The 23,053-nt window shown below is 40.8% G+C and overlaps 1 protein-coding gene across 1 annotated transcript; it reads left to right on the forward strand.

Annotated features, from left to right (window-relative positions):
- Positions 1-3,277: 3,277 nt before the first annotated feature.
- Positions 3,278-8,623, forward strand: MIS12 (MIS12 kinetochore complex component). Its single transcript, XM_033921182.1, has 2 exons — positions 3,278-3,421; positions 7,497-8,623. Exon 2 carries the CDS (start codon positions 7,534-7,536, stop codon positions 8,212-8,214), a length of 681 nt encoding a protein of 226 aa, XP_033777073.1. The 5' UTR covers positions 3,278-3,421; positions 7,497-7,533; the 3' UTR covers positions 8,215-8,623.
- Positions 8,624-23,053: the final 14,430 nt, after the last annotated feature.

A 23,053-nucleotide genomic window follows, 5' to 3' on the forward strand; every position in this document is an offset into this window, starting at 1 on the left:
GCCAACACTGGAAATCCAATATATATGTTCGAAAGTGTGTGACAAGTACTTCTTAATGTTGCCACCAGACAATAGACAAGTGCAGAAGTCCCTGGTAGGGGGTGAATCAAAAACACGACACTTGAAATCATCATTTTATTTTTTAATTTAAGTTTTGCACTTTATACAAATTTACAAGTATAATGCTGATGTGTTCTTTTTCTCCTTAATTCTCATCATCTCCTAATTTTACCCCACCTATGGAAGTATTTTGTAATACTTGCGTGGGGGTTTTGTTGTAATAAGACTGAAAAGTGTTTAGTGCAAATGTGGCATTATTTTTCTTACTAAATGATCATAAGCTACTCTGATATTTTCATTAGGAAAGACAATACAGGCAATCCCCGAGTTACAGACACCCAACATAAATACGACTCATACTTAAGAATGTGGTTGAGGCTTCATTTGATTTCATTGAACAGTACAGTATTTCCAGTGGCATAGAGTCCTACACTTTCTCCTGTAGCAGATTCAGGATTGTTGCATGGTCACATTAAGAACAGTGTGTGGTTGTGCATGCTGCACCTTAGAGGGAACACTGGACTATGGACAGTTGGCCCTTTTATCAGCTAGGAGCAGAGGTAAGAAGCAAGAATCTTAAAATCTACAAGTTCTGAGTTACATACAAATCTGACTTAAGAACAGCTTTAAAAACGTAACTCATTCTTAACCCAGGGACTGCCTGTCTAGCAATCACTGAAAACTGCTTGCTAACAGGGCCAGATTTGTGGGTGCAATGGATTCTGAGATTCCCCATTACTGAGCAAGCTCCTTCATTTATATCTAGGGAGGGGTTTCCCCTATCATTTTGAAATGTTTGCGCCAAGAGAAGGTTGATGTAGTGTGTGTATAGATTTTCAAAAGATGTTTGATAAAGTCCATCATGAGAGGAAATTAAAAAAAAAATTGGGACAAGAGACAATCTTATGGTGGATTACTAACCGATTAAAAGGTAGGAAGCAGAGTAGGACTAAAACTAAATGGTCCTTTTTCCCTGATGGAAAGAGGTAAATAATGAATAAAACAAAAGTTTTGATTTTTAGCAGTAGAAAACAACTGCAATTGTTACCACAGTGAGAATTGTCGATAGCCTTTAGCCTAAATATTTTGTATGATAGAATTTTCTGACAGCATACGATCTATTAGAATTAACACTTTCATTGGATGTCAGTAACAGACTACTGAAACTCCTTATTGATTGGTATTTAGCAGGTAGACATTCATGACTTACAAATCATTCAAAATACAGCCTTGAAGTTTAAGAGTGAAAAAAAAATAGGCTCATTCACATAACACTTTTACCGAGTTCAGAACATTGGCTTCCAGTCATACAGAGACTTGCTTTCAAAACACTGATCTTGATTTTTTTAAATGAAGTCTACAGGTTTACTCTTATTCCTTTCACAGACACTAATGTTAGTCATTTGGATGGGCTCTCCAGTCATTGCAGCAATGTCTCCTGGTGGTCTATTTCTTTTGACATGTATTTCAGGATAAGATTAGGCATAGCTTCTTAAATGTGGTTGGTCTTTTGCTATGGAACAACTGCCTCATGTAATCAGAATTGATGTCATCTTCATTTCAAACGTTTGAGACATCTCAAAACATCTCTCTTTCTCAAAGCTTTTGAAGCAACACAGATTTCTTTTTAATTGAGGTACAAAAGGAAGGACTTGGGCTGTGTGAATGATGCATGACCTGTAACACACTTCAAGTGTACTTGTCCCTGAGTGATTAATGGATTACCTGATCTCCTGCTCCTATGTTGGGCCCACTGCTTTTCCAGGTCTAAAAGTGGCTAGTGTCACCTTGTGGTGCTGCTGCTGGCTCTGACCCCAGAAACAGAGCTTGATGCAACTTTCTGGGTCAGGCAGAGCAACCAGCAGCATCCACACTTTTTCGGCTCCAGAGAAGCAATGGGTCCAACACACGAATAGGAGAGCAGGTCATTGCTTTAATGTATTAAATCTGCATGTGTATACTGCAGGAGAGGTGGAGTTCGAGAGATGGGCAATTATTGGAAGAATTAAGCGCTGCATGTTAGTCTCAAATTGTAAAGGTTTTTATGGCCCTGAAAAGGGGAAGGGCAATTATTAGAGAGAATACAGTAACAATAACTATTAGGAATGTACATCCATAATAATTTTTAGTCGCACCTTACTGTAATCTTATAAAGTGCCCCCTCACATTTCCTCCTGTAAAGTGCAAAATACAGACAGCAGATGCAAATTCTCAAAACTGACATACCATATTCTCTCTAATTGCCAGCGTGATTATTAGAAACACCAGGTCTTCTGAAGTTTAGGGTGGGTAATTAATGGATGTATTATTTCTTTCCTCCCTGTGATGACCATTTCTCTTCGCCTTGTCCCCCCCTGGATTCTGTCTTTCATCCTGCCTTCTGCAGTAATTGGCCTTGGGGTGGGCTGGTGTGAGGACTTGCTCAAAGCCTTCAGCACACACAGATCTTCAAGGCCCAGCACATAACCTCAAGATCAGATAAGAAAACAGATCTGGTAGTCTTTGGGGGTGATGGAAGGTGGAGGAGAGAAATTCCAAGGGAAGGAGTGGGCAATTGTTGGGGAAATTTTAGTTTGGTTTTAAAAACCAAATGTTATGGTGTTTTGAGGTCCTTGAAGCAGGTAGTGGTGTGATTATTAGAGAGAATACGTTATTTCAATTACTAAACTGCACATAAAATCAGTTTTACTTACCTTTACTGTCTGGATGATTTTATTTTTCTAATCACGTGTTTCCTGCTTCCTGTCTCCACTCCAGGGCATCCTGTCCATTCATTATTTCTCTTTTCTTCTCCTTTCTTCCTCATTTTCTACCCTATATCCATCTTTCAAGTTCAGCATATCTCAACTCTTCCCCTCCCCTATATGAGTACCCTCCTCTCCTTTCCATGAGCACAATCGGGGATATCTCCTTCCCCTCCATGGACACCCCCCTCCTGTTCCCTCCCAAGGACACCTTCTCCTCCCTTTCCTTTGCCCGCACTCTAATGCCCACCTCCACAGTCTGGATCCCTCCTGCGGGTCCCGGATCGGTCTGCCTCTCCCTTCCCCCTGAACGCAGGTGCTTGCAGTTATTGACTCCTGGCCGCTGCTCCACACTGGCTTCTCCCTTTCTCTCTCAGCTCGCCTTTATAATCTGCAGCACTGGATATACAGTACACACAGTTTTCTCCAGAGCCTCAGCAGCCTCCTCCTGCCTGCAGGAAACCGGAAGTCCTGTTCAGAGGAGGCGGGCACTACAAAGGCAGAGCTCGCGGCTCTAGGGAAGCTGAGCGTTCGAGGGCGTGGCTACGCGCCCAGGAAGGAAAGAAAGCTAGCAGCAAAGAAGCAAAGCGGAGAAAGGGTCAGACAAAGCGATCCAGGTAACGATCGACACGAGTTAAAATGTTAACTTGCAAATTGCGTTTAAATATGCAGTCCTACTAACTATATATTCATACAACGCTAGATTGAACTCGTCGCCTCCTTGTGTGGCTGAAATCAGGAAGAGGAGAGAGCATGTTAAAAATGATTTGGAAAGGAATGTTTTATAAAATAGAGGCTGTTGTAGTGCTGTGTAGATTCATGATGCAACTGCAACTTTAAGGTGCAGTTCTGATCCCCGCCTATATAATATATAGAGAGAGAGAGAGTGACTGGAAGAAATATAGAGAGCACCGCCTTTATGAAGCAAGGTTTAGAGCTCATTGGAAAAGACAACTCATAGGATATAGGACATAGGCTTACAAATTCATGAGCTGTGCTGAATAGATAGGTAGGTAGGGGACAGTTTATTTGATAATTCTGCTCCTTGTGACCCTGGGGAAGTCCATTGCCTCTAGTACAGTAGATAGTGTAAGCCCACCAAGACAGGTAGGGAAAATGCTTGAGTACCTGAATGTAAACCACTTAAGCTATAAGTGGTGTATAAATACTTAAATAAAAAATAAATACCAGGACTAGGGGCAGATCATGAAGCTATAGTAAAAGTAGATTTAAAACAATTTTTTTTCTGAACAAACAAGTTGTGAAAAATATTGTCAGAGAATATGGGCTAAGTAGACCTCAGAATGCTACTATTCATCCTTGAGAACGAAAAGATGTGGGTTCACTTTGAGGAACATAAGAACATAAGCAGTGCCTCCGCCGGGTCAGACCATAGGTCCATCCTGCCCAGCAGTCCGCTCCCGCGGCGGCCCAAACAGGTCACGACCTGTCTGAATAACCACCTTGTTTTCCCATTGAAGTCTTATCTTCCCATCTTCCCTCCGGTCATTCACGACTAGGTTGGGTTTCCATGCTTATTACCTGGTTAGCTTTCTATACTTGTATTACATCCCAGCACCTCTCTCAGTATCCCACGATCCCTTTATCCCTCAGGAATCCGTCCAATCCCTGTTTGAATCCCTGTACTGTACTCTGCCTGATCACTTCCTTCGGTAGCGCATTCCAAGTGTCCACGACCCTTTGGGTGAAAAAAAACTTCCTTGCATTTGTTTTGAACCTATCTCCCTTCAGTTTCTCCGAATGCCCCCTCGTACCTGTTGTCCCCTTCAGCCTGAAGAATCTGTCCCTATCCACCCTCTCTATGCCCCTCATGATCTTGAAGGAAGTGCTTAAGGGGGATGGTTCTTGAGTTGGCAGACTTATTCAGCCGACGGCCCTTTTCTGTCGTCATATTCTATGTTTCTACAATAAACAGATGTACTTTTGGGATCTGCTAGGTACTCTTTAGTGAAGTGTTTCTCAACCTCTTCAAGCCAAGTACCCCTTAAGTGTAACAAATATCAAAAGAGTACCCCTGCCCAAGTTCTGCCTCAGACCTGCAAAGGCTCCGCCCCTGACCCCACCCCCATAATAATAATACTAATTGTAATGCAATTTCTGCCATCCATTTTTTGTATACACACAATATAATCTTAGTACATAATGGTAACTACAAAATAAAAAAACAGCACCTTTTAAAGCTGAGTTAAAAGCTTCTTTTTTAAGCAAGTCCAATAGAATAATCACTCTTAAGCAATTCAAAATGAGTTGTTTCAAACGTACATCAACTGCTGATAGAACTTATGCTCAGAGACATGAAGGCAATAAACAGGGGAAAACCCCCAACACTACTGCCTCACCACCAATCATCGCATGTTCAAAAAGATTTTTAGTTGATGATCAAGTTAAATATTTGACATGAGATGCCACACAGGCTATAAGGTGTACTCTATGCACTTATAGTTTGAAAATTAAATTAAAAAACTTATCTTTCAGCTTGCGGGTTCTGATGTGACATGTTTCGTTCCTGCTTCAGGGAACCAACAGTGCATTTCAAAAAAGATTTTTAAATTTGGGCGATGTAGTTTCAAAAAGATTATCAAACATCTTTCATAGTAGCCAGAGAATTAACTTCCTCCTATTGTTTCGATGTTTGATAATCTTTTTGAGACTACATCGCCAAAATTTAAATATCTTTTTTGAAATGCACTGTTGCATAGAGTACACATTATAGCCTGTGTGGCATCTCATGTCAAATATTTAACAACTTGATCATCAACTAAAAATCTTTTTGAACATGTGATGATTGGGTGGTGAGGCAGTAGTGTTGGGGTTTTTCCCCTGTTTATTGCCTTCATGTCTTTGAGCATAAGTTCTATCGGCAGTTTGAAACAACTCATTTTGAATTGCTTAAGAGTGATTATTCTATTGGACTTGCTTAAAAAAGAAGCTTTTAACTCAGCTTTAAAAGGTACTGTGTGTTTTTTTTTATTTTGTAATTACCATTATGTATTAAGATTATATTGTGTGTATACAAAAAATGGATGGCAGAAATTGCATTACTATTAGTATTATTATTATGGGGGTGGGGTCAGGGGCGGAGCCTTTGCAGGTCTGAGGCAGAACTTGGGCAGGGGTACTCTGTTGATATTTGTTACATTAAGGGGTACTTGGCTTGAAGAGGTTGAGAAACACTGCACTAAAGAGTACCTAGCAGATCCCAAATCTTATTTAATATTTTCATCAGTGACCTAGAAGAAGGAACATCCAGTGAGATCATCAAGTTTGCAGATGACACAAAGCTATGGCGGGCAATCAGATCGCAGAAGGATAGCGAGGAACTCCAGAGTGACTTGTGTCAGTTAGAGAAATGGGCGGAGAAATGGCAGATGAAGTTTAATGTGGAAAAGTGCAAAGTAATGCATTTAGGCAGAAAGAACAAGGAACACGAGTACAGAATGTCAGGTGCAACCCTGGGTAAGAGCGAACAGGAAAAGGACCTGGGTGTACTGATAGATAGGACCCTGAAACCGTCAGCACAATGCGCGGCAGCAGCAGCAAAGAAAGCAAATAGAATGTTAGGCATGATAAAGAAAGGAATCGTGAGTAGATCGGAGAAAGTTATAATGCCGCTTTATAGGGCAATGGTCAGACCACACCTGGAATACTGTGTCCAACATTGGTCTCCCAACCTAAAGAAGGATATAAAACTGCTGGAGAGGGTGCAGAAACGAGCAATGAAGCTAATAAAAGGTATGGAGAACTTGAAATACGAGGAACGACTTAAGAGACTGGGATTGTTCTCCCTTGAGAAAAGAAGACTGCGAGGGGATATGATCGAGATTTTCAAAATACTGAAAGGAATCGACAAAATAGAGCAGGAAAAAAAATTATTTACAATGTCCAATGTGACAAGGACAAGAGGACATGGACTGAAGCTAAGGGGGGACAAGTCCAGGACAAATATCAGGAAGTTCTGCTTCATGCAACGAGTGGTGGACACCTGGAATGCTCTCCCAGAGGAGGTTATTGCGGAATCCACCGTTCTAGGATTTAAAAGCAAACTAGATGCACATCTCCTTACGAGAGGCATAGAGGGATATGGGTGACTAAAATTACGCCAGGTGTACACCTGGCTGGGCCTCCGTGTGTGCGGATTGCCGGACTTGATGGACCGAAGGTCTGATCCGGAGATGGCAGTTCTTATGTTCTTAAGAGTGATTATTCTATTGGACTTGATATACTTTCTTTAATCACTCAATTCTTTGAAATATTGAGTTAATCATCCCCATTTGTGTTTACTTGACTGAATCATTTTTTAAGCAAGCAGTTGATCATTGAAGGAAGCACAGTGCAGTATTTGCATCTGTTTTTGGTGGGTTTTCTTTTAGAAGATTGTAAACCTCTTTCATGGATGTATGTTCAAACATCAGACTATCAAATCTGGTTTATTGTATTGTAAGTCAAGGACATAGAATTATATTAAAATAAAATCATGACAATTATGAAAACAGATGTGTCAAAAAAATATGCTGAATTATAGCACACTTGCTACAATATTCAAAATGAAAAATGAGCTAAAATTGTTTTATTTAACTTAAAGCCCAGTCCTCATATGTACCTTAGCAGGAAAAGACAACCTGAGACTCATGCTTTTTGTTAATGACTTCTTTCTTTCTTTCTTCATTACAGATTTCTCTACATTGCTTTGAATACATTTTCAATCAAGATGTCTGTAGACCCCATGATATACGAGACCCAGTTTTTTGGATTCACACCACAAACCTGCATTCTTCGAATTTACCTTGCCTGTCAGGATTACTTGTGTGAAGTCATGTTGGTGGTTGAGAAGGTCATGATGAAGAAATTAGAATGTTTTCCGAACTGTGATATCAGTCCGTTCCAGATCCGGGAGAGCACAGAGAAGTGTCTTTTCTTCATGAAAGAACGTTTTCATGTCTTATTCTGCAAGATGGAACAAATGCTTCTGAAACTTGTTTTGAATGTTCCTCAAAATGTTTTGCTGCCAAAGGATAAAGTTCATGAGCAGTATCCCTGTAGCAAGGAAGAGTTTGAGAGTCTCCAGAAAGAGACTGAGCAACTACAAGAGAGGTGTAAAGCAGAAGCATATGCTAAGGAAGCACTTTTGGCAGAACTAGAAGAGCAGAAACAGGTTCAAGCAGAACTTGAAAAGATCTTGCAGTGGTTTGATGGGCTGGATAATGTTTGCAGGGAACATGGAAACAGTGACTTAAAAGAGAGTTTTGCTTTTATGGTACAGAACGCCAGGAAACTCCAAGATGTGAAAAATGAAATTGATTTGAAAAGCAAAAAACTAAAATTGGATAAAACACCATCCTGTGACATAATGCTACGAAGCAGGTTGGAGAAACATGTAACAAAAAAGTAAAATGAAGTAAAACAAAACAAAACCCCAAAACCCACACACTTGGTAATTATATAGAACAACTTTTCTGTAAATACACTGATGCTTTTTCTCAAACACAGCAATCCTTTAAAGCAGGGGTGACAAGAATTAATTTTAAACAAGTATAAGTGAATCATCACTCTTTTAGAAAAAAACCCCCAACCAATTGCACATTAAAGGTATTGAGTAAATGTAAATTATAGTACGACCATACAGTTTATAATTGAATTTGAAAATTGTCTGTGATGATCCTAAACCCCACCTCTCTCTTTTACGAAGCCTCATTAGGCTTTTTTATCACCTGCCTTGGTGGTATTGGCTCCGACACTCATATGAGCATCAGAGCTAATGCTGCTGCGGCCAGTGATAAAAAAAAAAAAACCCTTAAGTGGCTTCATAAATTTGCTTAGCAAACTTCTCCTTGTATTGTTTTTTTAAGTACAAGGTGAAAAGATCCAGGCTTGGTTCATAGGAGTAAAATGATTTCAGGTAAATAAAACTTCTTTCAATAAGATTTTACACTAAAACGAGTCTGTAATTACTCAGTGTTAGCCTTATCAAATAGTATCATAAATAATTTTAAATTGATTTATAATCTAGGTATGAATATTCAGCTAACTATATACATCAGGGGTGTCCAATGTCGGTCCTCGAGGGCCGCAATCCAGTCGGGTTTTCAGGATTTCCCCAATGAATATGCATGAGATCTATTAGCATACAATGAAAGCAGTGCATGCAAATAGACCTCATGTATATTCATTGGGGAAATCCTGAAAATCCGACTGGACTGCGGCCCTCGAGGACCGACATTGGACACCCCTGATATACATTCAGTGGAATAAACTGTTTTACATCTGCCTTGTGTCTGTGTATTTTTGAAAGAGAACAAGGGTTAGTAACTGGGTCAAAACTATATGCTATCAAAATTCATATAGCAATTTCTGTCTTATCCGGAAGTCTGTCTTTTGACATTTGGACAGTGTTTATAGTCTGATGCAGAGGCATCCAACCTCAGCCCTGGCCAGGTCAGGTTTTCAGGATTACCCAAATGAATATGCATGAGATCTATTTGCATACAAATAGATTTCATGCAAATTAATTGGGAAAATCCTAAAAACCTGACTAGATTGTGGCCTTCGAGAACTGATGCTGGACAACCCTTTCTTGTATAGTGCTTGCTGGGTTAACACCAACACTGATTCCCTTTGGCACATTTGTGCAACTGAACAGGCTTCTTTTAAGTGATTTGTGAGTGTTGCATTTCAGTTGCAGAAATCCAGTCGTGATGGAGGATTCAGGGAAGTAGCAGGCCATGGTCCATGCCATCACTTCTCTGGGTCAGTGCCAGGGCTGTGGAGTCGGTAGATAAATGTTCCGACTCCTCAGTTTTTTGTATTTCAGACTCCGACTCCAGGTACCTCCGACTCCACAGCACTGGTTAATTTTTAGATCGTTAAAATGGAATGTCAAGTTTTCGACACCACCTTCTTTTTGCTTTTAATCAAGGTTCTAAGGCCGCAGAAGCTGCTCACAACATTTGTGCTGAGTATATAGTGGGTGCTATAGCTGAAAGAATCGCTCGTGATTGGTATGCCAAGTTCAAAAATGGAGTTGGTAGATAAATACTCCGACTCCAGGTACCCGAAATTTCCTCTGACTCCTCGACTCCGACTCCACAGCCCTGGTCAGTGCTGGCCCTGCGAGCATGCTCAAGATTTGTGAGCCAGCCTTTTAGAGCCTGCAATAATTGAGAAGCAGTAAACAAATATTGCTACTAAACAAATATTTGCTCAGACAGGGGTCATACAGATGTGACAGCAAGATGAGAAGGCATGAGACAGGTGCAGGGTATAGATAAGAGGCTGGAGATAGTAAGGGGTAGTGGTAGGAAGCAGGAGAGAAGATGGTAAGGGAGGAGGTTTCCTATTCCTCACTTAGAGAAAGCTTGCATATATTTCCTCTTCCCCCCCATTAATTCATGCCAATATTTGGCTAGACTAGAAGGTGAGCCATTTGCTCTAGAGGAGGGATGGGCAACCTTAGTCTTCAAGGGCCACAACCCATATCTCATGCATATTCATTAAATATTTAAACATACAAAAAAGCTAATATCACATCAATTATTTATTACAATACATCAAAACATAGTTATATAACTTATCATTAACATTATAGCCCACCATATACATTCAATACCCAAATGGAGCCCTCCAGTTTATTCAATCCAATTAAAATCTGTTAATAAAGTGCTTGACAATGTCCATAACTTAGCAGCAACTGTATATTCACTTAGTGTTTTTCGTTGTTGGTCATTCTTCAGTATCATAAATCCTTAAATATAAACAAATAGTGCGCTTGACATGTTACTCCATGTTTCGCCACAAAAGGCATCTTTAGGAGTTGTTCTGGTAGTGGTTCCACTCCTTAAAACAAATATAACAATCTCATAACATTCTAAATAACATATTAATTATAATCCTTTATAAATACCTGGTTGTTCGTTATACCAGGCAGCTAACTGTAACAGTTTTTAGAGCAGTTATATCTTCAGTAACTTTGGTAAACTTCAAATCATTATCAGTTTTCATATCAGATACTTTTTTTTGTAAGAGAGTCAACTTTGCTTACCAAAGAAGTTGTTTCTTCAGCTGTTTTTTTGGATCGTCCAATTCATTCATAAGAACATAAGCAGTGCCTCCGCCGGGTCAGACCATAGGTCCATCCTGCCCAGCAGTCCGCTCCCGCGGCGGCCCAACAGGTTACGACCTGTCTGAATCACCAGAAGGGGCCCCCTTGCCACCTTGGTTCCTCATTGAAGTCCTATCTTCCCATCAAAGTCCTAGCCCTCCGGTCTTGCACATGCACAACCTGGTTGGCTCTCTATACTTATTACCTGGTTAGCTTCTATACTTGTGTTACATCCCAGCACCTCTCTCAGTATCCCACGATCCCTTTATCCCTCAGGAATCCGTCCAATCCCTGTTTGAATCCCTGTACCGTACTCTGCCTGATCACTTCCTCCGGTAGCGCATTCCAAGTGTCCACGACCCTTTGGGTGAAGAAAAACTTCCTTGCATTTGTTTTGAACCTATCTCCCTTCAGTTTCTCCGAATGTCCCCTCGTACCTGTTGTCCCCTTCAGTCTGAAGAATCTGTCCCTATCCACCCTCTCTATGCCCCTCATGATCTTGAAGGTCTCTATCATATCTCCCCTGAGCCTCCTTTTTTCCAGAGAGAAGAGCCCCAGCCTATCCAACCTCTCGGCGTATGGGCAGTGTTCTAGCCCTCTTCCCTAGAGAACTTTCCAGATGTCTGCTAGGGTCACCTCCGAGGGAGTCAAACTAATTCTTTCGACCCCTTGTTGTAAGTTTCTCTCCACGGCTTTTCCTCTAGTCTTGCTCCCCTCTCCTGCAACCGTCCTGGTATCGGGACCCTCGTGAAGCACAGATGATTCAGCCACAGGACAGGGAGGTGTTATTGGGTCTGGCGGCGAGAGTGAGACTTCCGGCTCAGACATAGGAGTCGCGTCCCAAGGCGCCTGTATAAGCGAGCCTCGTGTGCCAGATAATGAAGGAGCTCTTGGAGCAAAGTCGAGCGTAGTCTGTCGCATCGGCGTGGAAAAGTCTGCCGGTGAGGGTCCTGGGTGGACAGTGCCTTTGCGCTTCATGTGAGGCATTTTTCGCAGGGGTAAGTTCAGAGCTGCTCGGCGTTACTCCAACCCCGTGGCCATCTTAGCCACTCCCCAGTCCACCTAACTTTTATAGAATTGCACAAAGCACTACACTAGTTGGCACCAAATTTTTAGACTAACATATAGAAGCAAGCCCTTTATCTATATCTGGATTACTAACCTGTTAATTTGAGCAATAAAAAACACAAATGTTGTGAGATTTCTTTTCTTTTTCATTCTTTGATGAGAAATTAGGTTAGGAATGTCCAAAATGTCCTAAATTAGTTGTGAATGACTTGGGTTCATTAGAATTCAACCCATTTTTTTGTTTTCCTTTAAAATTTAGTTAGTAAATAAGCAATATGCTCCCCCTTTTTGTGCGCTTGTAAAGGATTGTTTATTTTGCATTGTTTGTTGTATTGAAAATTTGTATGGAAACCTTTTTTTTCCTTGATATCTGTATGATATTGTAAATGTATTAAACTCAAATAAAAAATAAAATTTAAAAAAACCACAAATGTTCATAATTTTGCCAGATTTCAGTGTTATATTAATTTTTGGAATGACTTGGAAGATATTTAAATAATGTTAGTTATTTTTTTCTTCTTTCAAATAGCTTTCTTTCCACATTTTTTTGAGCCTCTTAAGCAGTGAATTGCAAACTGTGTGCTGTGGCGAGATTCTAAGGGTCCTTTTATCAAGGCGCGGTAGGGCTTCAACGCACGGAATACCACGCGTTAAACTGCCTGCTGCGCTAGTCGCTAACGCCTCCATTGACCAGACGTTAGTTTTTGTGCTTGCCGCAGGGGTTAGCGCGTGATGAAATGTCCGCGCTAACCCCACTAGTGCGACTTGATAAAATGACCCCTAAGTGTGCCACGAGATGTTGACCCCCACCCCTTATCCCCCCCACTATCGACTCAAGGCCCCGTCTGCAGGGCCTTCGCGCATGCGCAGTTAAGGTGATGATGTCAAACTTGCGCGTGATGTCATCACATCAACGTCCACACACTTCTGGGTGCCCTTGAGCCACGGCCACTTTTTTAGTCTGCTGCAGCTGAAAATAGTTTGCGAGACACTGCTCTTGAGTAAGACAATTCTAAGCCTTTCCCAGAGGTCTTTCTCATGTGGCTGTAACTTTCAAGTTGCAAACAGAATTCTGGCCAGAAGAGGGCATGAGAAGACTTTTTGTAATTGAGACTTTAACTAATCTCACTATCTCAATTCATATTTCATCTGTGGCTTCATTCTTTGTCTGCTTCCATGTTATTCCTTATCTTTGTTAATGCTATTGATGTCAACTAAACATGGTTCTGGCTTGTGTGCTCTTGTTTATATGATTTATCTGTGAAAATTCTCTTCTTTTCATTATCTGGCTCATAGAAATGAAATTTATATTGGAAGAATGGTTCTTTAATCAATCCTATGTTCATTAGCACTGACAACTGTAATGGTGATTTTTTTTTTTGTCTTAAAAGATACAGTATACCATTAGAGTTGTCCAAAAAAAGCCTAAAGTTGGAAAAGCTGTGTGAATTGAAGATTTTTTTTCCCCATGAATTTGATTGTGCTTTATCAGAAATTAATTTTTTTTTAATTTTAAACTCCATCCTGGGATGGCTTAAACCCACTGACTACATAAAGCTCAATTTTTCTTAAAATTTGCTATTATCTTTGCTTAATGGAGCAAATGTCTTAGTACTATAGTTATAACTTTTATGTTTCTACACTCAACAAAGATACATTGATAAAAATATATTTTATGCAAAAAAATCTAGCAGTATTTTATTAAATGAACCTTCAATATCTGCACTTTGTTGTGGAAAATAGAAATTTCACAGTTACTAATGAAATGTGCTACTGTATTTAGAAACTTAAAAATATACCACAGTACCACAGCAAAATTCAAACACTGCTTTGAATAAAAGTGTAATTAAACTTGAATTCGTTGCCGGAGAATGTGATGAAAAATCAGTTAGCTTAGCAGGGTTTAAAAAAGGCTTGGGGAAATCCATTGCTTATTCCTCGGATAAGCAGCATAAAATCTGTTTTACTACTTGGGATCAAGCTAGGTATCTAGCTTGGGATCTGTCCCAGTATGGCAGCTCTTATGTGAAGCCAAACAAACAAAACCTATTGTTTTTCAAAAATAACTATCAAGAAAACAAAACAATTGGTAAAAAAAACTTTGTTAATTTCTTTCCTCAAAACCAAGCATCTGATGTCAGAGAAAGGGCGGGACCGCCGGAAGAGGAAGCAGCGCAGGCGCAGGGCTCACAGAAGGGCCGGGACCGCCAAGAGGAAGCAGCAGGACACCGGTAGGAGCTTCTACATAATGGGGGGGGTCGGGAGGCTGTGGGGGTGCGAGCGGTCCTTCAGGGTGGGAGTGCGGGTGCAGGTGGGAGTGCGTGCGAGCGGTCCTTCGGGGTGGGGGTGCGAGCGGTCCTGCGGGGGGGTGAATCGGACGTTGGGGGGGGGGCATCAGGCTTTCAGGGTGGGGACCGGGCTTCAAGGGGGAGAGGAGAGTCGGGGCAGGCGAAAGGAGAGTCGGGGTGGCCAGAGGAGAGTCGGGGCGGATGAAAGGAGAGTCGGGCGGCGATGGGAGAGTCGGAGCAGCATGCGCGGTATACGGGTGTGCGCGGTATACAAAAATATTTTTACATATATTTCGGTTTCCTGCGCGCTATACCCGTGTGCGCGTTTTACACAGGTGCACGTTATCTACGTGAAAATACGGTAATTATTCCAGATCTTTACCCCATAATGCTGCCTGATATGAGAAAAGATGTTGATGATGTTTTTTAAATTTACATCCTCTAACCTCTAACTGACGTCATATTTGCCCAGATAAGCCCAATCAGCCATGTGACAGTCAAACATTTACTTGTTCTATGAATTTCTGTTTGATTTCTATGATATTGTAACCCAGAAATTCTTTCACCTATGTCTAATGTTAGATTTACTTATATTTACATGTTTAGCATTATCATCTATTTAGTGCAAAATTATCAGCCAATAGTAAGGGGAAGGGAACTGAGTGTAGCTCACACCTTTCTCGGAAGGGGGGAGGAGTGGAGAAGGACACACATACATGAATTATCACACACAAGTCTGAATATTCCCTGAGCTGCTCTATCTTTGTGTAACAAAAAATATTCTGAGGGCTCTGGAATTTTGCTGATTTGAAGCATTACAGTTTAATGGGTGCCAAGGTTACTTGACTCTCTATTTAAACAATATTTTCTTTGGTTAAAGGCTAAGTATAGCATTTTAAAAAATATTGTGTGTGTGTGGGGGGGGGGGTTCTTTCCAAGAATTGTACTAAGTTAGACCCACTCTGCTTTCTTCTCTGGCTTGTGTGGGTTGTCCTCTCAATCATGGACTCTGCACTGTGTAATTAGTGCTAATCAAGCTTTTGGAAGGGAAAGAGTTCAAAGCCTTAATTTTTCTTTTGGGTCTTACTAAGAAAAGGTATTTTAATGAGTGCTGACATGTAGAACAGATACAAAGCATCTGCTCTCTGCCTTGAATGCTTCAGTGGGAAGGCAGGTCACAAATGATAAAGAATACCAAAGGCAAGTCTGTCCCAAGCTTAACTAATGCTGCATTAATGCATCTGAAATCATTTTGAATGTAACCATGTGGGAATTGAAAGATTTAAAAGGAAACTCTGCAATCAAATCAAGTACACAGGCTTTAGTAGAACACCACAAAATCTGTATACTGATAACAATTGTTTGAATATTAATCTACTGTCTGATTTTTATAGACTTATCACTCAGTGGCAGTATATTACCGTGGAGGGGCATAATCAAAAGATATGTCTAAGTCCATTTTGGGCCTAAATCGCTAGTCATCCAAAGTAGGCAGTGTCTAAAGTCCATTCCCGAAAAATATGTCCAAAATATTTCTTTTTTAAAAAAAATTGTCTAATTATACGTCCGGCCGTTTGATTGGCCAGACCGCTGTCGTCTATCTTTATACCCCATTCTCGTCCAAAAATTAGTCCAAGTCAAAAACGCCTAGAACAAGATCTGTGGGAGGGGCCAGCAAAATGGTGGACTGGACACCCAGACATGGCAACACAGTAGTGGGGTACCTTACAGGGTACTGCTACGAATTTTACAAAAAGGGTGCCATATAAATATCTCACCAGAGCTCCCTTATAAGGTCATGGTGAGTCCCCCAAAACCTACTAGACCCACCTGTCTACAACCCCAATAGCCCCAGACTACTTAAGCCACCTCTGTGCTGCTCTACTAGGCTTTCCTATGCCAGGTTCTGATGTTCTGGAGGCAGGCATGTATGTTTTTATTCTGATTTTTATGGTGTTGTGTGTGTGTGTGGGGGGGGGGGTCAGTGATCACTGGGAGTGTATGGAGGGGTCTGTATTTTGTGTCTGCAGTGGTTATCTGATCACTTTGGATACCTTCTGGGCACTTTGACCTGCTTTTACATCACCTAAGTCACAACTGCTACTATTAATTATTTCTATAGCGCTGCCAAATGCATGCAGCGCTGTACAGAATCACAAAGAGTAAGAAAACAGTCTCTGCACGAAAGAGCTTACAATCTAGACAGGCAAGACAGACAAACAAGATGTCATGGATACAATTAAGGGGAACGGTTAATCAGAGGGCTGGGTTGGAGGGCAGAGGAGGTACCGGACAATCAAGCTATTGTGACATCACTGATGAAATTGGCTCTTATTGGTGGAAGAGCCATTATGACATCAGAAGCTCAGCTCTGCTTCCCAAAGACAAAGAGGATGTCATGGATACAGTTAAGGGGAACGGTTAATCAGTGGGCTGGGTTGGAGGGCAGAGGAGTAGAGTTAAGGATTGAAAGCTATATCAAAAAGGTGGGTTTTCAGTCTGCTTTTAAGCAAGGGAAGGGGCTTGACGGACAAACTCGGGTAATTTATTCCAGGCATAGGGATGAGGAGCCTGAAGGAAAGGGATAGACAGATAGGTTCTTTATTTATAATAAGGAAAAGAGAATGGGGGACTGGTATACTGCCTTTTTGTCACTTCAAAGCTGACATTCAAAATGGTGGGTTCTGGAGGATTACTTGACTTGCCCAGAATCACAAGGCGCAACACCATGATTTGATTTCACAACTTCTGGGTGCAGAGGCAACATCTCAACCAGTGAGCCACAGCCCTTCCTCATGCCTTCTCATTTGGAACCCAAGGTGAATTACATTCAAGTACAGAAGATATTTCTCCTGTCCCTGGAGGGCTCTCTAATCTGTTTGTACTGAAATAATGGAAAGTTAAGTAAATGCGGAGGGTTAAATCAGCTGATAGCAATGTGTGTGTCTAGGTGTGGTTTAGTTGAGGAAGGCTGAATGGGGAGGGCAGAAGACCAGAATAGAAAATGACACTGTGAAAACATTTCAAGTTTTATTTTAATTTGATGAATCGCTTAATTTAATTTTTACTAAGCGAGTTACAACTTAGAAAAAAAAAAATAACATTTATTTTAACATAACGTTTAAAAATTTTAAAACAATAGTTAAGACCAACAGATATACAGACCAACCGAGACACTAGGTGAAAAAAGGGCAGAACTACAGTTCAATATTTTTAGGGTACAGAAGAGAACCATAAATGGAAAAAAAAACATTAGGAGGGGGAAGGTGAAAACCTGGAGGGTAATGTAAAATTTTTGAACATAATTTATAGATTAAAAGTGTCTTTAAAAAGAAAACTTTTAAAATTACTTTTAAAATGACTCAAATTATTTTCCTCTCTCAGTTGCTGAGGTAAAGTGTTCCAGAGTTGTGGAGCCATCACCGAGAACATATCTTGTCGTCGAGTTCCAATAAATTTCAGGGAGGGAACCACTAAGAGTTTTTGGTTAGTAGACCGAAGGGAACGCGATGTACTATAAGGAATAAGTGCTTTATTGATAAATTGGGGGCTGTTAGTAACAAGGATTTTGAATACTAATAATAAAATTTTAAAAGTGATGCGGTGATTAATGGGAAGCCAGTGAGATTTATCACCGTTCCTGCCCCCATCCCTGCGAGCTCAGTCCCCGTCCTGCAAACTGTCAGATCCCACCCGCACAAGCCTCGAATAGTTATGATTTTATGCTGAACTTATTTAATTAAAGTATAAAAAGAGACTATTCTGTACAATTGTCATTTTATAAACACAAATAATACAGAGCAAGGATCAACAAAACCCCTGTCTCCCCTCCCTTACACAAATATCCCCACCACTTTTGTGAAAACTGAAAAAAACCAAATTACTACAGAATGCTACATAGAAAAATCAAGCTAGCAGAATACTTTAGTCACACATGGCAGGAATAGTGTTAAGGGAGAGCAACTAGGGCAACTGCTCCCTGGTCAGAGAGAGAGAGCCCTAAGCCAGCATGAAGCTACAGAAGCACAGCCTGGGCTTTGAGGTACCCAGTTATGTTTAATACCAGCTCTAGCAGGATACATATTTCAAATCTGAAATATTCTAATCACAAAATATAAAATACAATTTTTTTGTCTACCTATTGTTGCATGGTAATTTTATTCTTCAAATCACATTGGTCTCAGGCTTTGGTTTTGGGTTCCTTCTGTCTTCATTGTGGCATGGCTGGCTTCTGAAGGTAAAATAAGCCCAAGAGGAGCTGGGGAGGAGATGCCGAGTCTGACACAGGCACAATTTTTTTACCACAGGAGCAAGACTTTTCAACGTTTCCACGGGGCAGTGAAAGGTCTTGTCCCCATTCCTGCGGTAAACCAGTTGCAAATGTCCCCATTACTGTGGATTTACTGCAGTAACCACAGTTTACCGCAGTAAATGGTCCCCGTGTCATTCTCTAGACCAGAAGTGTGCATGGGAGTCCACATGTCATGGAGGTCAGAGGGAAACGCTGTATAGTATAGGAACCAGAGAACAACAACCCCACTTCGCTTGCTCATCCACATTACTCAGACAGCTCCTAGGGGAGGTCAGTGTAATCTCATAGCTGGTGTGGTTACCATGGTGACAGCATCCAAACAGAGGATGGAAGCCATTAAGAGGCACACTTCAGATATCTGAAATGACAGTTACAATCCTGACAATAGCTGAATGGTTTTACAGTATTCTAGCTCAGAGGGCTATAAAGTGAAATTAAAGTAAGAGAAAAAAGCCTTTATGAGCAATCACAAAAAAGCCACTTTTCTGCAGTGGTGAAAACAATTTTTTTTGTACTCACTGGAGCTTATGGACAGCTCATACTTGATACTAGGAAACCGGCTACTGAGACCCCGCCAAAGAGGTCTTATGCTTGTCACAGCCTACCTGAAATGTGTACATTGAGAGAGTTCCATGACCTGGCAATAGCTTTTCAAATTGACTGAGGTGTCATAAAAGATATCCCATGCTGTTTAGCACTGGGGTGGCAAGAGAAGGGAGAGGAATGGTTAATAAAGACACCTTTTTAGAAGATTCAAAAATTCCCAATTAAGACTACATGTAACCTCCCTCAAAAGATCTAAATATCTTGTTACAGCTTATTAAAGCTGCCCTGTGCAGTAAGAAGTGACAGAAGGTGGTCTAGGGATAGGCAAGTCACGTAATCCTCCACTGCCCCAGGTCCATTATTTATTTATTTAAGTTATTTATAATACTTCCTGGTCGCACCCTCCAACTCCAGAATTCCAGACACCGTTCCTATTCCCACTTCCTACCAATCAACTGCCTCCTCACATCGGATCCCTCAAAGGGCTTCTGAACATCAGGAAAAACAGTAAAAACTTACCTCTTCCCATAAATCCAGTCACTCCCTTCAAACCAAATGTATTCTAAATGTACGATGAACTAGATTCACTCTGGTTGTTAACTGAAGATGGAAATAATCATATGTTAGCTTAAAGACCAAATTGTATACTTAACTTGACTCTATATATCTAACATTACTGTACAAATGCAAATTCATAATTTGTCTATGCTTCATGTATGTCAAACTTGTTAACAGCATAACAGTTGTAATTATTTTTCAGTATTTTGGAATTGCCCTCAAAGTATAAGGAAGGAATTCCAGTAATAAGATAGGAAAGGACTTTAACCGTACAGTACACATCAAGACAGAAAAGTTGAATCAAGCAAAAGTAGTCATCCCTGGAACCAGCTATCCTACCAAGATCACTCATCCCTTAAGTTCTACACTGGCTACCCAGTTTAGGATTTCTTGCTAAGGCAAATTTATTTATTTTTTTACACTTATATACCACACAATTCAACGTTCTTGGTGGTTTAAAAGAGAACTCGTACACAGCAGAGCAAACATAAGTAGAGCAAATATCACTGCAGAAACATATAAGCAACCATTAATATTTCTTTAGATCTGGTTGCTAATTCCATCTCTTCCGTGGGGGGGTTTTTTTCCATTGCTCCTCTTATTTCTTTCAACTTTACCTAAAAACTTATATACGTGGGTTTTTTTGTTTACTAAGCTGCAACATAACCACATGATGTACACTGAAAAGGTGGGAATACATAGCACAACTATTTAAAACCAGAGAATACTCAAGGCAGTGATACATGGGAAAAATTGGCATTGTCAATATAAAACATAAAGACCTTGATTCTTAAGTTGAAGGACAATTAAAATCTTGATTAAAAACCATGTCTTCATTCCAATTTTGAATTTCTTACGAGAGCTATCTTGTTGGACCTCAAGTGGAAGAGAATTCCAAAACAATGGTGTCAGACAATTAAAGCTAAAGTGTTCTGTGATGTATCCTGCCTTAATATAACTCATGCATATTCATTAGGTATAGCTGCAAAACCCATTGTGGACCTCTAGAACTGGAAGTGAATAGCTTTGTTTCAGTACTTCAGTGCATGACAATATATCAGGACTCCCCAAACCTGTCCTGAGGACCCTACAGCCAGTCAGGTTTTCAGGATATCCACTATATGTACGATACATTTGCATACAAATGCAAGATCTTTCTCATGGCTATTCATTGTGGACATTTGTAAAACCCAGCTGGTTGTGGGGTCCTTAAGACAGACTTAGGAAGCTCTGATTCTAACTGGAGAGTATGAGGGGCTGCTGAAAAGTTTTCATCCCAACCAACAAAATTGGGGCAGTCTCCATCAAGAGTTAATCCAGTGATTTTCTATGTTTTCATTCCATCAGAAAAATATGAAACAAAAAAAAGTGAAAAATTGCTGGACTAAGGGGCTCAAGATCAAAATGGAAATATGCCCCAAATCCCCCCTAAATCGGCACTTGGATGATGAAAAAGACAGGTCGTCCAAGTGCCGATAATCGAAACAGGTTTTGGACATATCTAAAAGCAGCTTAGGCCATTTTACTACTGCTATATGCCCAGAGCTAAAAGGGACATTTTAGGAGGAGTGGTGAGGGCAGGATTTGGGCTGACCTAGACTTAGTCATACTGCAAGTATAACCGAAAGTTCAACAAGATTTCCTAGACAAAATTTATATGTTGTGACTTAGGCGATTTAAAAACAGGTATAAGTGCCCAGAAGGTATCCAAAAGTGACCAAATAACCACTGAAACAACAAAGTAAAAACCCCCACATACTCCCCAAGGTGATCACTGACCCCACATTCCTGCCTCCAGAACATCAGCACCTGGCATAGGAAAGCCTAGTAGAGCTGTACAGAAGTGGCTTATGTAGTCTATGGGGTGGGACAGTGAACCACAGAGAGGAGGACCCAGGTCCATAAGCCACTCTAACCACTGCATTCATGGTGAAATATGTGCACCCATCAAAACCCTATTGTACTGGTATTGTAAGTAGACTTATTGTATTGTATTAAGACCTTTTGTTATTCGCTTAATGTCCAGCCTTCTTACAATGTAAACCGCCTAGAAGTCGCCTGACTATGGCGGTATAGAAAAATAAAGTTATTATTATTAGTAGTAGTAGGTTTTGGGGGCTCACCATGACCTATAAGGGAGTTGACACCCTTTCTGTGAAGTTCACAGCAGTGCCCTGTAAGGTGCCCCACTACTCTGTTGCCATGTCTGGGTAGCCAGTCCATCACTTTGCTAGCCCCTCCCACATCCAACAGGTCTTGTTCTAGGCATTTTTGACTTGGATGATTTTTTGGACAAGAATGGGGTATAAAGATAGACAACTTAGCCGTCTGGATGATCAAATGGCTGGACATAGAAGTAAGACGATTCTAAAAAAAAAAAAATTTACATGCATTTTTAGAGAATGGACTTTGGACGACTAGCATTCTAGGTCAAAAATGGACTTGAGATGTATTTTTTTTTATTCTGCCCTTCCACGTGTATAGCACTCGCTGGAGACTGCCCCAACTTTGTTGGTTGGGCTGAGAACTTTTCAGCGGCCCCTCATATATGGGTATTAATTTAGACAATTACATTTATTATGCACTTCTCATATTGTGTCTTGACAAGACACTAGGATGATGAACCTGGTATCCTTTGAGCATGTCTTACCCCTTGAGATGTGAGAAATCAGCATTATTTAAGACACCAAAGCTACATAAAAAAAAAGAGAGTTGGAATCAGGCTAAGAACGTGATATTTAACTCATCAAGATTGCCCAAACCCGATAGGGAAAATGAATTTGACATTCTGGTTATGTGAATACATTCTTGTTATAAAAGTGGAAATTTGTTTTCTTGCATTAGATGACACTGCCAACATCAGTTTGTTTATAGTTAAACATTGAAATGCCATTTATGTTCCCTCTAAGCCAGTGATTCCCAACCCTGTCCTGGAGGAACACCAGGCCAATCGGGTTTTCAGGCTAGCCCTAATGAATATGCATGAGAGAGATTTGCATATGATGGAAGTGATAGGCATGCAAATTTGCTTCATGCATATTCATTAGGGCTAGCCTGAAAACCCAATTGGCCTGGTGTTCCTCCAGGACAGGGTTGGGAACCACTGCCTTAGAGGGAGCATTGAGTGTCATAAGAGCTGGGTCACAGATCCAGAGAACCATTTCTCAATTCTTTTTCTGTCACACATACCCCCTTCATACTCCAACACCTGTTCAGAGTCAGCTAACAAAAAAGAGACAGCAGAAAGCAGAGGCAGTGGAACACTTTGCGTTTGGGGGGGGGGCCCAAATGTTCTACCCTAATCCCAGCAGGACCTTGTGGCACAACTTCTCTCTCCAGCTCCTGACTCCCCCACCTACCT

Source organism: Geotrypetes seraphini, chromosome 15 (genome assembly GCF_902459505.1).
Source record: "Geotrypetes seraphini chromosome 15, aGeoSer1.1, whole genome shotgun sequence".
Classification (NCBI taxonomy): Eukaryota; Metazoa; Chordata; class Amphibia; order Gymnophiona; family Dermophiidae; genus Geotrypetes; species Geotrypetes seraphini.

Bases quoted from the DNA above. Each gene is read 5' to 3' on its own strand.
- MIS12 (XM_033921182.1), top strand. From the start codon at position 7,534: ATGTCTGTAGACCCCATGATATACGAGACCCAGTTTTTTGGATTCACA.